The sequence below is a fragment of the Dicentrarchus labrax genome, unplaced genomic scaffold, assembly GCF_905237075.1.
Source record: "Dicentrarchus labrax unplaced genomic scaffold, dlabrax2021, whole genome shotgun sequence".
Lineage (NCBI taxonomy): Eukaryota > Metazoa > Chordata > Actinopteri > Moronidae > Dicentrarchus > Dicentrarchus labrax.
This window is the reverse complement of record NW_026136710.1, coordinates 19,474,968-19,491,613: the sequence shown is the minus strand read 5'-3', so window position 1 is coordinate 19,491,613 and position 16,646 is coordinate 19,474,968. Positions and strand designations below refer to the sequence as shown.

Sequence of the window (16,646 nt, the reverse complement as noted above, 5' to 3'; positions counted from 1 at the left end):
TTTGCTCAAGGTCACGAGTGTGGTCTTTTGATAACTGCTGCATGTTTTCACTGTGGACAAACAGTACACTGCTGATGACAGAGGGAGTAAGAGGGACTAATCAGTACTGGCTTAATCATCAGATTGAGAGAACCCCTGCCTCGACAGGCACACACTGTACTCTTTCTAACACACCTCTTTTTACAGTCCGTTACGCACAGCGATTTGCTTGAATCAGTTAAATGAGAATAAATGTCACAGGAATGTCTTTTCATCCATCTCTCCAGGGGGATTCTGGGCCTGTAGGAATTACTGGACCACCGGCGTTAAGGGGCCTTCAGGTAAACGCTGATGCCATTCAGCATTTTCTGCAGCACTGTGCACGGTACAGATACATGACAAAAGCCATACATTTGCTCTCTGTTTGTCCTGTAGGGAACAACTGGTGCACGTGGTGTCAGAGGAGACACAGGGGGGCTGGGACCACCTGTAAGTATCCTCAAGTATCAGGAAGTTGTTTGTTGTATATGGTTTGTTTGCCTGTGCAGAGGCAGTATTGCTAATGGAAGCAGCATTTTGAAATACACGATTTCCCCTTTGTTCTATCACTGCAAAGATCAGTAAATTAAGTGTTCATGTGACAGCTACACTTTAAAGTGATTTAAGGAGAACTCTATCTAATTACAGTGGTATTTAAGTTTTAATGGTCATCACAGTGTGTGGTGTACTGCTGAAACAAAAAATTCTCAGCAACATAGCCAATGTAAGAATGTCCCTCTAACATGGTTTTTAGCCAAGCCATCCCAGGGATCTAGGGACGGCACTGTCGGTCGGTTACTCGGCCCGCCACTTTGGTCCCCCCTAAAAGATTGCAATAACTCAGCTTCACCCAGCCCAGTCTCCCATTAAAGACTTTCCCCATGCACAGCCAATTAACCTGGACTGACACGTCCTGCAAACAAAGTGCTTGACAAAACCACATTCAAGCAATAGAAAATACCAAAACAAATTAACTCAAGGGTGAATAAAGAAAACATACCAAATCCCTGGCAACGAGCACCTTATTTGTTACTTGTAAACAGACCAACAGCTGAGAAACTCCACGTCATTTACAGATGTTGTTGTTAGTCAGATGGCAGAAGTTTGAGGTTGTACAGTATTTAATGTGTGCACTTTTTTACATTAAACTGAGACAAGTTTAGTTGCAGTTGAAACCAGTCACAAAGCATCTCACTCTAAAAGCTGATTTAAATTTCATTTATAGTAAGTAAAATCACATTTAAATCCTGAAAAAACAAAAACAAACTAACTTGTAAAGGTAATTGTTATTGTTTTTTTGTGACATCTGCATGGCAGGGTCCAGTAGGACAAGTTGGACCTCAGGGAGACCAAGGTGCTAAAGGGGAATCAGGGCCACAGGGACTGAAGGGAGTGTCGGGAGCTCCCGGTCCACCAGGAGAGCAGGTTAGTGAGGTTTTTCGTGTTATCTACTGTACATTATTACAGATCCACCATATATGAACTACTGCCCTGCATGGTGCTACACCTGAGTGATAAATACATTCTAATACAAATTTCCATAAAACCATCTGAATAATGTGAATTACCTGTGCAGGGTGAGGATGGTCTGCCAGGAATCCGAGGTCCCCCGGCTCTGCCAGGGTTTGAGGTGTGTGATGTTAATTACCAGTGCTGAAGATTGCTTATTTTCCTCTCAACAACTCTAACTTTTTTATTTGTGCCTCTTCCTTCTCTTTTTCAGGGGCCTACTGGAGAGATTGGACCCCAGGGTTCCCCAGGTCCCACAGGGGCTCCTGTAAGTGTGTGTATGTGTACAACACAGAAACACTGTGGATGATGAAATCATATTTTGATTCTTCAATCTTCAGCTGCTGGTGTACAATTATTGTTGTTTGGTAGATATTAATTATTGAGGAAAAAAGCAAACAATCAGATTATAGCGTGTGTGTGTGTGTGTGTGTGTGTGTGTGTGTGTGTGTGTGTGTGTGTGTGTGTGTGTGTGCTGTCTGTCTGAAAGCCAGCCAGTTATTTTAACAGCATAATGATGAAAAACTATGGGTCCTTTGCAGGGAGTGCAAGGAAGACCAGGACCTGAGGGGAATCTGGGCATGAAAGGAGAGAAGGTAAGATCCTCATGTTGCTGTGTGACTTGTTGTCTTTATGCATCTTAATATGTAATTTAACATCTTCTCTTACACATTCTAGCTTTCCAAAAGATTCAAATTTGGACAAAAATCATTTGGTCCATTTTGGAGCTTCTTTTCAACGTATAGTCATATCAATAAATTCAAGAAGCTCAGTAGCACTCCCATCTTGTTTAGTAACACTTTGAAAAATGAAGTGAAGAGCTGAACCCGCTTTTCATTAATTATTGGTGTAAATCATATTTGGCCACTTAACATCAGATTAACTCAATTTCTGAAGTTAGTTTAGCATCAGCAGTTACATTTCCAGACCAGGAAGGAACATCAAACTCCAGTTTTAACCCCCAAACTGGCATTTATGTTACAGAATTCTCTATATACAGTGCAAATAAATGTTAACAGTTCAAAAAATGTTTTGTGTTTAATTACTCTCTGTTACGCTCATACATGCATTGGTAGTTCCTGACTGTTCACCTAAATGGCAATTTGTGCTGTTTATTAGATTACAGACATTTCTTAAACTTCTTTCAAATTTGTAACACAAACATTTTCTAGCTGGAGGTTGTCCAAAACAGTACTAATTTGCTTTTTCACTCATCAGTTTGTGTTCTAACCCTACAGGGAGACAATGGCAAGAATGGATCACCAGGGAAGACAGGTCATGTTGGAAGGAGGGTAAGAAATTTAAGAAAAAATCCACAGTTATGAATCCGAGGTCAGTTTCAGTCATTATCTCTGTTTATAATACTAATGCTTGTACTTGGTGTTGAAAACATGAATTCTTATGCAGATATCGTGGTGTGTGTGTGTGTGCGTGCGTGGCATACAAGTGGAAATGGAAACAGCCATTCTGACAGCCGCTGCATGTTCAGATTCATACATAAAACATTAGATTGTTTGGTATGTGTTCCTTCTTGCTTTCTGTTGCCTCATTGAAAAACATGGCGAACCTGTCCACAGGGGAAACGCGGGAAGGCTGGAGTCAGAGGGACCAGAGGAGACAGAGGACCAAAGGTGGGATATATGGGCCACATGCTTTGTGTACATCTGGTATAAATATGATGTATGAGCCAACATTGTGATTTGTCATTCAGGGCGAAAAGGGAGACACAGGACAGGTTGGCCTTCCCGGGTGGCCCGGGCTCATCGTAAGTCAATTTATTTGTCCATTTATCCATTTTTGATCAGTCAGTGAATTGATATCCACTTGATGTATTTCTCTTTTTTTTTTTGTCATCAAGGGAATCCCGAGCTTACGTGGAGAACCAGGGGATCAAGGGGAAAAGGGGAAAGAGGTAAACAAGAATGAATAAACCTGATTTAGTGAAAACCAACCCAACCAGAGCTAATTATTTTCAGTTTGTTAAAGCAAGTTTGGATCAGGATTGGATTTTGTGGTTTCATTCATGCCATTCAATTCAATTCCAGTCATACCCCTCTCTTTCTCCCCTGTTTCCTGTCTGCCTGTGCTGTCTAATAAAGGCAAAACAAGCCCAATAAATTACGGTATATTGGTTTAGATTAAATCCAGTGTTTTTTACTACTTTCATTTATATTCAAAAACCTTTAAGGTCTCAAGACTACCAGGGCTGAAAATTAAGAAACATTTTACGTTAGTTCATTCAGAAACATCCTGTTTTTTTTTTGTCATACATTCCCCCTCCAAGAAAAAAAAAACCTTCATAAAATGCTTCCACCCGTGGGCCTCAGTTGGGGCTCTGGCAGACCTCTTTAGCCATGATGTTCTCTAATGCTTTATTGTGCTGATCTGCTCTCCTGTCTGATTGAACGTGTAGGTTTGACTGCATTGTTTGTGTCCTCAGGGTGAGAAAGGAGACATGGGACTTCCTGGGCCACCTGGAGTTGATGGCATGAAGGTAGGAGCTGTCAATGTTTAATGTGTTAATACCGAGATAATCTGAAAAACAAACAATAATAGTGTTTGGATGGTAACTGTGTCTGTAGGCGTGATGGGAAAGCAGCCAGCAATAAAACTACAAGAGATACTGAGCATATTTTATTCATGACATCAGCCTTGAAGCTGCCTACTATTAACACTGTAGAATCAGAGAAACTTCATGGTCCATCACAAGGCAATTTAAATGAGTCTTTGACAGTGGTGGACTGGGGACTAGCTGCAGAAAGTTGTGATGCATTTATGGTAACACTTCCAAACCCTGTTTTTATTTATTTATGTGACTCAGATTTGAAGCACAACTGCTTCACCTCTGTAATAAAAACACAGGGGAATCATTATTATTTAACCCATTGGCCAACTCATTGTCTAGCATGTAGGACAGCTTATATGGCAGGGTATCACATTTTCTACACTGGACCCCTAGCATCTCCCAAACACCAGTACCGCTGAAATGATTACTTAGTTGACAGAATATTTCAAACTCTTTTGATGATATTTCAATTGTCATCTTTCATGTCATAATTTCCATTATGGGACGCCCAGATGGCTCACCTGGTGTAGCTGGTGCCTTATGTACCAAGGCTGAGTCCTTGCTGCAGTGGCCTTTGTGTGTCATTCCCCCTCTCTCTGCCCTGTGTCCTGTCACTATCAAGTAAAAGCAATAAGCTCAGATTGGTTGCTGATTATACTTACATACCTTTACTTAAGTTTTTTTTTTTTTTAACAGTTGGTATTAATACTTCCTCCACTACTGATTTCATATAAACAGAATGTCCAATGTTACAGTGTGAGATGGTGTCATTGGTAGTTCACTTGGCCAAATGCTGAACAAGGGGACTTCAGCTTCAATGCAGAGATGGTATACGCTACCACTGGAATAAAACTAATTTAGGTCTTATTACGATCACGATGTTGGTCAAGAGAGGCCTGCATTCTTACAGTGATGATACTCAGACCTTAGTGTGTGGCTAATACAGCTACACCTGTAGCTTTTATTTGTCAGATACAGCATCTATCCTCTTGTCTGCTCTTAGTCCAATCTCAGTCACTGGCAGCGTCTGTATCTCCATCTGCATCCAACCAACTGTTGGCAGCAATTCTGAACTGTGATAAGATGATACAGTTTGACAAATCCTGCATGTATCTTGGGGCTAACTGTCCAAGAGCAAAGACTTTTTATTTTCTTATGTAATTCAAAAGTTGAAATTTTTTAAACTATTTTAAATCTCATGAATGAATGATAAAATCTGACTGTAAGTAAATTCTTGTTCTCAGGATTTCTATATACGCTTACTGGACATTTGTTACTGGACATCTGAATTTTAGGTATCACTAGTTATTGTGATTTCCCTCTTATTATGAGAGGAACTGACTTTTTCTCCAGAGCTCCAATGAGTTTCATGTTAATTCCTATAGATATTTTATATGTTGCATTGCATCCTTGAATGTCAAGTTTGACTACTGCATATGTCCTTCTAACATTCACTGTCAAACCATGCTTCTCCTTTTGCCTGAGTATGGAAAAAATCAAACGCCCTTTTACAAATGAATTCAGTTGAGGAGACTGGAAATAATAATTTAACAGGCCATGGATATAAAGGAAATTGACAGTAAACTCCCACAAACTCTCACACAAAACATTCACAGAGACAAGGAACTCATTTGACAGAGCCAATAAGTGTTTTTATGATGGAAAAAAAACATGGAAAAACTAAGCAAAAAGGCAAGAACAAAGAAAAGAAAAAGTCCATCCAGCCAGCCACACCTTTGGTTCCTTGAATAAAAGGATTTAAATTCTCAGCAGGCAGAACCAGGCTGCCAAACATCAGCAGTCTGTCAAGACTCCAACCTGTGAGGCACAGAGCACCACCAAGAAAAATGGCCCGGCAGAGAAGGAGAGAAGAGGAGACCTAAACAGCACAGAGACAGTGCCAAGATACGTATCCCCCAATAGAAACCACAACAGACTGCTATAGGTGAAGCTGTACCCACTGTACCCACTTGTCAGCAGTCTGTCAAGGCTCCCCCTGTCAGGCACACAACAGCGCCACCAAAAAGGAAGTGGCAGAAACCTTGCCCAGATATGGTATGCTCCAAAGGAAACCACAGCAGGCTGCTGCACAATGCTTGTGAGTCTGCTTAATTAACAAGGGTCACTGTTGAGAGAAAAAAAACTTTGGATGCCACCAACACCTTATTGAAAAGGTTAAGGACACTGATTCTAAAAGAGACTCTGTTTAACAGAAAAAGGTTAGGGCAGCATCAAACCACAACACTGTGCAGTCCAGGTTTCCTATCCTCCAAAGGACACCACAGCAGGCTGATACACCTGAGGGTGCTACACAGCAGATCCTACCACCACCCAATAAGGGTTTGGGGCAGCTGAGATGGAGGAGTTAAAACAACTCTCCAAACAAACAAGCTTGTCCACAAACAGGCTGTGCTGATGAGGGTGAGCAGGATCTTGGAGCTGCAGCTTAAGCTTTTAAACAAGGAGAAAGCTCTTAAGAGGCAAACTGAGAGCCAGACGCAGCAAGATACGTGCCTGGCCCAGCAGACAGAGGACATCAACGAACTGGAGGCTGCACTGACCATGATAAGGAAAGAGGTGGACAATCTAAAGCTGCAGTGGCGAGAGGAGAGCTCCTGTTTCCTCCATTCCATCGAAGACATCCACCGCAGCCTGCAGGAGAGAACAAGAAAAGTAAACTGGAACAGTTCACTCAGCCTCTACTCTTCCCGAAAGCCAATCACAGCGAGCATAGTCTGGACATGCAATGTCTCAAAGGCCCATTTAAAGCCTTCTCTGACATTGCATCTAACACACACACACACACACACACACACACACACACACAGTTTGTAATACTGCAAGTATACAAATACTGCAATGCTTGGTAGGCAATGGGCTCAATTACCATTGTGTTACCTCCGTTGGCAATACATAATGACTCAACGGAAATTAATATCTTCAAGAGTGCCACTTTTAAGGTAGATGCAACCTGTTTTAACAATGCCAAGGTACAATAATGTTAACTTTAACCCATAACAACACCATCCTAAGTTTCAGTGCAGTTTTGTGCATTTTTGTCCTGCACCCTGGTATGACTGAATGAATGTTATTTGTTACTTCCACCCCTGGTCTGTAGTTTCCTCAGCATTACTACACGTTTCAAAGATTCATTAGTTAGAAAACTAAACTTCCAGTGATTTCAAGATTTCCATTTAACTTGGTTATGGTAAGAACTGTAGAAAACAACAAAACATACACAAATGTACAAAACGCCAAGAGACTGACATTGTGAGTTGCTCTGACAGAGGAGTGCTTGCCCAGGTTGTCCTTTTTAATTTTTTGTGTCCCGCAAACTGCAAAAATAGATTGACTGGAACAAAAAGAAAGTGTCTTACTGTAATTAAATGTTTTGTTAGGAAAGATATTGGTGTGATGGATATTTGATGAGTGAGTCACTGGAAGCATTATGTCTGATGTATGTTACTTTTTTTTTTTTTAGGGTATTCGTGGTCCTGTTGGGTTGCCAGGTCCACTGGGCCTGAAGGGAGAGCAGGTACCCAAAATTAAGATTGTAGTTTGTCTTCTTATTTTTTATTTTTTATTTTTACTGTATTTTAATACGTTTTTATGATGTCTAACTATCAAATGTGTTTGTCTCCTTTGCTCTCTTTTGTTTTTTAAGGGAAATATTGGTCTACCAGGACCCAGGGGTACACCCGGGATGCCAGGACTGCCTGTAAGTTTAATGTAAACATAGCTTATCTTGCATATTTTGTTTATGACTGATATTTTGTTTTTCAGTTTGGCTTTTATGTTGTTGTTTATATTGTTGCATTCTTTTAGGAAAAAACTTTTATTCATGCTATGCATTCTTTCCTTTTTGTTTGGGATATTTTATATTTTAAATTCAAGCAGTTCATTTGTCACTCAGATACTTTTATCTAGATTGTGTCTGAAAAATAGAGACAGCAACAGAAGTGAAACGTGTGATGGAAATGTTATTGTTTTATAACAACTTCAGTCATTCCTGTAAAGTGCAGACTGTTATCTGTCAGGCAACTAATCTGAATGATTCAACAGGCTGGCAGCTGAAGAACAGAGTTCAACAGCACATAATGATTGTGTTCAACCCACTGTGTCTTAGGGGGGAAAAAACCCATCGACTTAGGGTATAAAATCTGTGATGCTGTGGCTGATGGGTTCTTAATGCAGCAGATAAAAGCACTCGGCAGCTCTTTGTTGATAAATCCACTTCACAGTGCATAATCATACTAATGTCCTTTTCTTCTCCTGTTCTCTCTTTGTTGCAGGGTTTGTTTGGATTGAAGGTACGATATCATCAACTCAAGCACTCTTGTTCTGACAGATCAAACTCACTTCAGCTCTTACTCACTGTTATCTGAAGCAAACGCCCTGGAGGATCTCTTGACGTTAGGATCGCTCTGGTTTATGTTGATGGCACATATAATCATAAAGCTGTCACACTTTGAGTCGCCGTTAGAATGTAATGGGATTTTGCAGCAGTCTTTATTTCCATATCAATGTGTTTTATCGGCAATGGTGTGTGCCGAGCGAAACAGTGCTGAATCGTATGTTGTGCTTATCACATTTTCTTCTCCATGCAGGGTTTGAAAGGCTACCAAGGTTTGCCTGGTCTGCCCGGCAGGAGGGGGCTTCCAGTAAGTTTACAACAGAGTCAGACAACTGAGGTTTAAAGTTTGACTGGTTTAAAAATATGCTTGTCATATTAATTTACACAGAGGTGTCTTTAGTGTCGACATTGACAATGACTAGAAGTTAAATATCAGATGAGCATGGTGTGCATACTTCATTTTTCTTAATTCATAACTTGACTGGCTTTTAGCTAACATTAGTTAAACATTCAGGGGAAATGGGGTCAAATTTTAGAGTTCTTTGGCTCTCTTTAGGTACGGTTTGGTTTTTTTAATCGTAGTGACACTATAATTTTAGGATCTTCCTGATCAAACACCACATTACTTGATTTGAAAAAACTGTCAAAATGTGTTGAGAAATAAATGTATTTTATCTCCTTGCCTCATCACTTGTTAATTGAGTGTTAATAAATCTAAGATATATCGAGAGACACATTTCTTTCACTGCAAATTCACTTTTTGATGAATAATCTTTTCAAATCTGGATCCAATATCCAATCTGGATATTTTTGTATTGCATACCCAATTTGTGCATCTTGTGTTTTAGGGTCCACCTGGAGTTCCTGGACCCCCAGGACAGTCACTGAACATGACGTTGACTCAAATTAAGGCAAGTAATTGATGTCTTCATTGTCTAACTAAAGTGTTTTGTTGAATTACAAAAGCATTTTTGTAAGAGCATTACAAAAACTGAAATGAAATGAAGAAAACCTATAACTTACAAGTCAAACTAAATGGACCTCTTCCCTCAAATATCAAATTAACAATTAATTGTATGGTTTTCTTTATTCTCTTCCTGTCCAGGACCTGATGTATGTGTCCGATAAGCCCAACTATCCTCTGATCCAGACTCTGCTAGATTCTCTGCAGCAGGAGCTTCGGCTACTGGTGGATCCTCCTGATGGCAGCAAAGAGCATCCTGCCACCACCTGTCTGGAGCTCTGGTTCTGTCACCCTGAATACAGCAGTGGTCAGTTCCCGAAACAGTGAAATAACCTAAAAAACCACACAAACGTTTAAGGAAAAATGTAACTAGCTGGAGTTATGGACACTGTCCTCTCTTTACGCTCTTCACTCCCTGCATGTTATAGTACCTCAAAATTACAAGATTTCCTTTCAGCTCACTGTTGATGTTTTGAAACTCAACTTTGAATTGTTTTGAGTCTCAAAACATCAACAATGAGCATATACAGTATACAAAGGTAAAATAATAAACTTACAGAGCCTAATTTTCTTTGCAGATGATTGCCCTGTATATATTTTGGACGTCAGTGTTTTACTTCAGCCTCAGTGGTTATGCTTCAGCTGAAACCTTTCACTTCTTTCAGCAGGCACACTGTAACTGTTTCAGTATTTCAGTTATTTCAAATGTTTCAACTACAATTTCCAGCAATTAGCACATTTTATAGTTTTATCATGACGAATAAAAATAAATGTAATTGTTAGATTTTTAGTTACATAACTCTTACGTTGTTATTCCATTTCTAAACGTTTAAAATTAGAGCAACAATTGATAAATAGTTTGTCTTACATTTTATTTTCTCTCTTTTTAAGTTTCTTGTATATTTATTTCAAACCAACCTGTAGCTCCACTGAACTTGTACTGTTATCAGACCATATCCTAAGAAACAAAATCATATCCACCGTACTGAAATATCCATGTTTATCGTAACTCTTCAGGCTCATTAAACATACATAGCACCATTACTGTATATGGCCGTACTGTCTTCGAGGTACTGAACAAAAAGGAGGAGTATTAATACATATACAATATACTAAAAAATATTTTACACTAAAATATTTTACTTTCAACATCTTTAATATTTCTTTATTGCAGTCCACTATGTTAGAGTGGTAGAATTGGTCAAGTCCTTGTGTACGTGTGGAGCACAGCACTTTCATCCCTGCAGATCTCATTGAGCTCACGCTAACCTTTCTCTGCAGGAATGTATTACATTGACCCCAACCAGGGCAGCCCAGCCGACGCTCTGCTGGCCTACTGCAGCTTCTCTTCCACATCAAAACAGACCTGCCTTCATCCTCAAGACTCTCAGGTATAAAGACATCACCAGGGAAAGGCTACAGGAAATTGCACCTCTGGATCAATGGGGTGTTCGCTAACTTCACATAGTCTTGTTGTACAACCTGAATCTCAATTTGATGAATTGTCAGTCAGATCACACTTCTGTAGTGATGACTGCAACTTAAACTTGTGACACAGTCACTTTAAAAGAAAGTTTATTTGGTAGTTTGGACATCATTCCCATAGTAGCTGTTATGAAATCATTTGATTCAGTGACTTTATTTGCTCAGATCCACTGTTTGCCACACAAACACACACACACACACCACACACACACACACACACACACACACACACCACACATTCCCCTCAAATGCATCACAACTAAGTACAGATACCTGAAAAACTGACTTAAATACAGTAACAAAGTATTTTATTTCATTACTTTCAATCTCGGTAAAAATATGGAATATTCCTGTATAAAAGCCAACACATTTCATTGATTGTGATTACATATCTGAAAAATCTGATGCATATTTTTGACACATAAACAAGAGTCAGTACAAGTGAACTTAAATATTAAATAAACTGCATTTATATAACGCCTTTCTAGCCTTCAGACTACTCAAAGTGATTTTACGCTACGTGTCCCATTCAACCATTCACACACATTCATACACTGATGGCAGAGGCTGCCATTCAAGATGCCAACTGCTCATCAGAAGCTACTGTAATTAATCCATTCACACACACTCACATAGTCTCGCTTTAACATAATTGTGCTGTCGTGTTGGACTCTGGTAAAGGAGATTTAGATCTCATATGAGCATCCTCAGTAAATAAAGCTAGAAAGACTATTATACTATACTACTATTATACAGTACACAGAATCAATTACTAGAGTTCATAATTATTATCAAAATTATTTTTCTTTGATGTATTATTCTATAAAATTATTTTAATCTTTTTTTATTTTATCTTTTCTCTGCCTTCAGTTGATCATGAAAGCCTGGATGGAAGAATTTTCTGAAGAAGGATCTTTTCAGTGGCTCAGCAGGCTGGAGCGGGGCTTTCAGGTGAGTGACTCCCTTTGAAGGGAACAACCAAAACAAAACAATGTTATCTCAAATCAAAAATTGGTACGTCCATTAAGACTACATTCATTGGTGTTATTACTTGGAAGCTGTAGAAATCCACAACAATCTGAAAAACACAGACGCTAACATATTGAGATAATTGTAAACGCGCTGTAAAACCAGAATAATAAGCTGAAAGAGGATAAACAACTGTATCGGCTTACATTTGTAATGCATTACATTCTTATTGCTTTCTTATCAGTTTTACTATCCAGGTGCTAATGTGGTCCAGATGCGTTTTCTGAGGTTGCACAGTAGCACTGCCATCCAGAAGATGACCTACTCCTGCCATCCAGGACACAGACTGGGTCAGACAGACAGAGACGTCAAATTCCTCACTGACACAAGGAAGCAAAGTTACCTCGGAGCACTTAAAGACTGTGTGGTGTGTACAAAGTTTTCCAAACTTCCTTTCTTACCGTGCTCTTGAGAGGCTCGAGGAAATGTGGGTCATGCTGCTGCTATTGTTATTCAAAATCTTGTTGAGGAAAAATCTTAGCTGGCCTGAGAAAAGTCAGCAACATTTAACTTTAACTAATTTTTATTTGAAAGATTCTTAACCTTAAAAAAATATACAGTAGTTGCAAAAAGCAAAAGCTTTTAGATATTTGTTTGGTTTTATCCATGGTGATAGGGGTTCTTTTTATAACAACTATTTTATTTTATTAATTATATTATTATTATCTTATCATCTTTAGCAAGAGTAGTGTTTTCTTTTGTTGCTCTTTAAAGTGTAGAAGGACCTGGAAAGCTGTAGTTTGAGGGCCAAAACATCATATTTATGGTATTTGGTACTCTCAATCCTGGATGTAATTTAGGAAAAATAACTTGCATCCCTTGAAACAAAATACAAAAAAACTGTTAGCTGCAGCTAGTTGAAACCAATTAGAAAATAAAATATGCTAAAGTATTACCATCACATAAAAAAGTTATGACTTATAACAATTGTATTTATGTTTTCTGTCCCCTGTGTCAGCCTGGAGAGGAGACCGTTTCTGGAACAAGGGAGTCTGTGTTTGAGTTCGAGGACCTCCAGCTGCTTCCCCTCAGAGACGTAGCAGTAATGGGAGGGGAAAACTTCACACACCAGTTTGGCTTCACTGTCGGACCGGTGTGTTTCAGCTAGAAGATGCTAGAAAGCTGTGCTGTCCCGGAAGACTCACAGGTCCAGGACAAAAAAACCTCTGTTCAAATCATGGACCCCAATAGTGGAATAACTGGAACATCTATTCCAATTTCTGAAGATGTCACCTCCTTTTTTGGGGGATTTGATCTCTCAAGTTAAAGTGACTCCGTATTCATGAATTTGAGGGGACACAAGCGTCCCCCGGCTTTTTTCACGGAGAAGTCAATTTTGTTTACAGAGACGTTTATCTTGTATTGAATAATTTAAAAATGTATGTCTTTTTATCCTTTATATACAATGTTTTTTTATTTTTGTTCTATATTTTGGGCTGCCATCATAGCCTGCCCATTGTGTAGATAACAGTCAGACTGTCCTTACTGACCCCTTAACAATGTGTTCTGCATTAGGGACACAGCTACTGTTGTCCCATTGGCCGTACGTGACCAGGTCAGTAAACTCTCTCACTGTCAGTCCACTACTTTAATACTGTAAGTGATCTCAGATGTGTCACTTTTTCTTAAGGTGCTGATCAAGTTTCATTTGAAAGGCCGTCATTTATTTAATCCCACAAACAATAGAGGGGATAGTCATATTGTCTTATACATACTTGTTTCTGTCTGTTGTCAACTGCAAGACCAAATCTCCTCATTTTGTTAAATATACAAAACATTGTTTATTTTTTTTACAGTTTAAAAAAATGTTATAGTTTTTTTCTCAGGTATCATACATTACTGATATTCACATGGGCACTGAAGCTGCTGTTGCCACAGTATGTTGGTCAGTTTTAGACTTTAGCAATAAAACAAGACTTAAAGATGTTAGATTAGAAATGTTACAGGTTAAATCCATAAAAAGACCAAAACCAAAAATGTGTCCTACCAACAAGTATCGTTTGTAGCCAAATATATCTTCATCCCCGGTGCCGTAGAGCTCAATTTGTGCACATGTTCCTTCATTACCTTGAACCAACAGACTAGTTTATTTTGACTCAATCCTATACACTGTCCTGCTTCCCCAAACAGTCCCCAACAAATTCACTATTTAGTCCTGTTAGATTAACATTTGCTAAAAACTACAGTAACCAGCTGTTAGGAAATCACTGACAGCTGGTTACTGACATATTACTATATTACTGACTATATATTACGAGCTGTTGTTAAAGGTTTGCACAGTGGTTTTACACACAGCTTCCACAGACACAAATATGAAACTATTGAGAGACAGACGTATGGTTGGTTTTCTCTTTTAAGAGATTTATTGACAATAAGAAAATAATACAGTGACATCAGACTTGTCCTTTAAACTAGTAAACTGTTGCACACTGTTATCAAAAAACGGAGAGGAAAACATTTCTCTGTAGATCTACATTAAACTGCAGTGGCTAACTTTTATTAAAAAAAATAAACTTTTTGTCAGATTTGCTGAAACTTTACTAACAGTAGTTTAGGAGTCAGATAATATGTGAGAAAGTTCAGGTTCCTCTGGTTCCTCCTAGTGCCATTTGCAAGAATCCCTCGGGCCTGAATGAAAACAACCAATCAGAGCCAAGAAAGATGTTGACTATTGTGCCTCATTCCCAGGTCATCAAATACCGGCACTTTGGGTGGTGGCTTGAGGCTTTGAGACGCAATGCATTGGTATTTGATGACCTGGGAATGGAGTTATAGAAAGAGCCAGTGGAACCGGATATTTTTCCACAGTATCTGTACTAACTGTCAGGGTATAGTGACCGTTTCAGCAAATATGACAACATTATTTTTACCTACTGCAACAACAATACATGAACAGCATCTTATAAAGTCACCAGCTACATGAACCTTTCACAAAAGGGGTCAAATCACAGGAACACTTGATTTAATTCAAAATACATACATAAAAAGATTAATCATCATATATTATTGAAAAACGACTGCAGGACGAAATAGGGGCAAGGTACTGCCTTCCAAACAAAAATCGGTTAACATGAACACGATGCTAGACTGAAAAATGAAGTGAGACAAAATGGCAGTTCAGTCTAATTATCAAGCTACTATTTCCCCCTACGTTCCTGAAGATCCATGACAGAAACAAAGCTGCTTAAAGTTTAGTGCTGACAGTGTACCACAGTTTATCACGTTTTCATGACTTTTCATTCTGCTAGGTACCTGTCCAATTGGCTCACACTAGATTATTTACTGTTTTAACAATAGAAAAGTTCAATTCAAGTGTTTTGAGATTCTCTCTTTTGTGTTATTCTCATATAAACCAAAGACTGGATTTAGGCAGCCAGAGAGCTTACAGATCCACCAGTTCCCTCCCAGGAAATACTGCAATTTATTTCACTGTACTGTAAAGATCATGCTTAAGTTTGGCTGTAGAAAAAGTTGCCGGACTAGTACCCTGAGCTACTCTGACCCCGTGGTGAAAAAAATGTGCCTATTCCCTCCCGCTTAGCATTGAGTAATTGCTGTCGACCTGAATTTCTGCTTCGTTCAATCTGAGAAGTGCTTGGGTCCAGAGAAAAGAAAGCAAGCCTGGGAGCTTCTCAGCAGAATCAGGATTTGGTGTTTGTGTCCCAGAGGCGGTCAGCAGTGAGTGATGAGCAGTGTGGCGTACAGTCTGCAGGGAGGAGAGGATTCATTTGAGTGAGATCTCAGGGAGTTTGTGGTGAGAGCGGAGTCTGCCGGCTATGCAGCAGGAAAAACACCAAAACTTCATTTTCTTACTTCGCACCAAATTCTCAGCTGTTGTTCAAGAGGCTGCCGGGGCTATATAACAGGGAAGAAATGTCCTTAATCCTAATCTCAACCAGACCAACTGGATTAAAGTTTAAGCATTTTAGCCACGGGTTTGCAATTCTGGCCTGGTGTTTTATATTCAATGTTTAATTTTTGTATTTAGATTTGTCATATCATCATTCCATATGATTGCCTTAGCTGGCTGAGACTGATCATTGTTACTTAATTTGTTTTGTACAAATTATCATTTTTAAAAAAATATGAAATGACATGCTGGACATTTGTCTTGTGAGATCCCGTCATCAGCTCATTCAAAGAATTGTGTCAGCTGAATAAAAAAAAATACATAACCAAATGTTGACTCAGAGTGCTTCATCATCTCTGCTTTAGTGCAATTATATTAATATTATATTAAGTATTGGACAAATTAAAGTTTGACTGAACGATGGAGCTAGATGAAGAGTCACAGGTGTTCTTCTTCATCCTGAGAGAAACATGAATGTCTGTGACATGGCAATGTATCCAACTGTCGAGACATTTAACTCAAAGCCACAAATGTCAATTTCATGGTGGCACTGGAGGAAGATTGGAGATCACCAGTTGACTGCTGGGTCTCTTCCATTTGCTAAAATCCATTCACCCTGCTGTTGTCCCTAGACCAGCTGGCATTCATCATGTTTAGTACCTAGGTAGTAGGTTTGTGGTACCCCCTCAGCTGTGCCTCAGAAGCTGCCCGCCCAGAAGCAGATGTGCCTGAGCCTCCAGCTGCAGGACTTATCTTTGACTCTTTTCCTCCCAACAGCCCCATCCACGGTCATTTCTCCCCCAACTCTCTTCTGTTTTGTGTCCCAGCACTGCCCCTCTCTCTCCATTACCGCTGTGCTTTCTCCCACCCA

General features: G+C 39.3%; 1 protein-coding gene across 2 annotated transcripts in view; it reads left to right on the top strand.

The window, feature by feature from the left end:
* The window catches only part of si:ch211-196i2.1 (collagen alpha-1(I) chain), a 99,242-nt gene extending 83,137 nt beyond the window's left edge, over positions 1 to 16,105 (top strand). For both annotated transcript variants that reach the window (XM_051412947.1, XM_051412948.1), the window contains 21 exons: positions 267 to 320; positions 415 to 468; positions 1,336 to 1,443; positions 1,595 to 1,648; positions 1,742 to 1,795; positions 2,070 to 2,123; positions 2,766 to 2,819; positions 3,105 to 3,158; positions 3,239 to 3,292; positions 3,386 to 3,439; positions 3,968 to 4,021; positions 7,575 to 7,628; positions 7,758 to 7,811; positions 8,386 to 8,403; positions 8,701 to 8,754; positions 9,296 to 9,358; positions 9,553 to 9,718; positions 10,693 to 10,802; positions 11,767 to 11,847; positions 12,110 to 12,292; positions 12,884 to 16,105. In XM_051412947.1, coding sequence (XP_051268907.1) covers positions 267 to 320; positions 415 to 468; positions 1,336 to 1,443; positions 1,595 to 1,648; positions 1,742 to 1,795; positions 2,070 to 2,123; positions 2,766 to 2,819; positions 3,105 to 3,158; positions 3,239 to 3,292; positions 3,386 to 3,439; positions 3,968 to 4,021; positions 7,575 to 7,628; positions 7,758 to 7,811; positions 8,386 to 8,403; positions 8,701 to 8,754; positions 9,296 to 9,358; positions 9,553 to 9,718; positions 10,693 to 10,802; positions 11,767 to 11,847; positions 12,110 to 12,292; positions 12,884 to 13,033 — 1,581 coding nt within the window. In that variant the 3' untranslated portion in view covers positions 13,034 to 16,105. The remainder of the gene's footprint in view (positions 1 to 266; positions 321 to 414; positions 469 to 1,335; positions 1,444 to 1,594; positions 1,649 to 1,741; positions 1,796 to 2,069; positions 2,124 to 2,765; positions 2,820 to 3,104; positions 3,159 to 3,238; positions 3,293 to 3,385; positions 3,440 to 3,967; positions 4,022 to 7,574; positions 7,629 to 7,757; positions 7,812 to 8,385; positions 8,404 to 8,700; positions 8,755 to 9,295; positions 9,359 to 9,552; positions 9,719 to 10,692; positions 10,803 to 11,766; positions 11,848 to 12,109; positions 12,293 to 12,883) is intronic.
* The last annotated feature ends 541 nt before the right edge of the window (positions 16,106 to 16,646 follow it).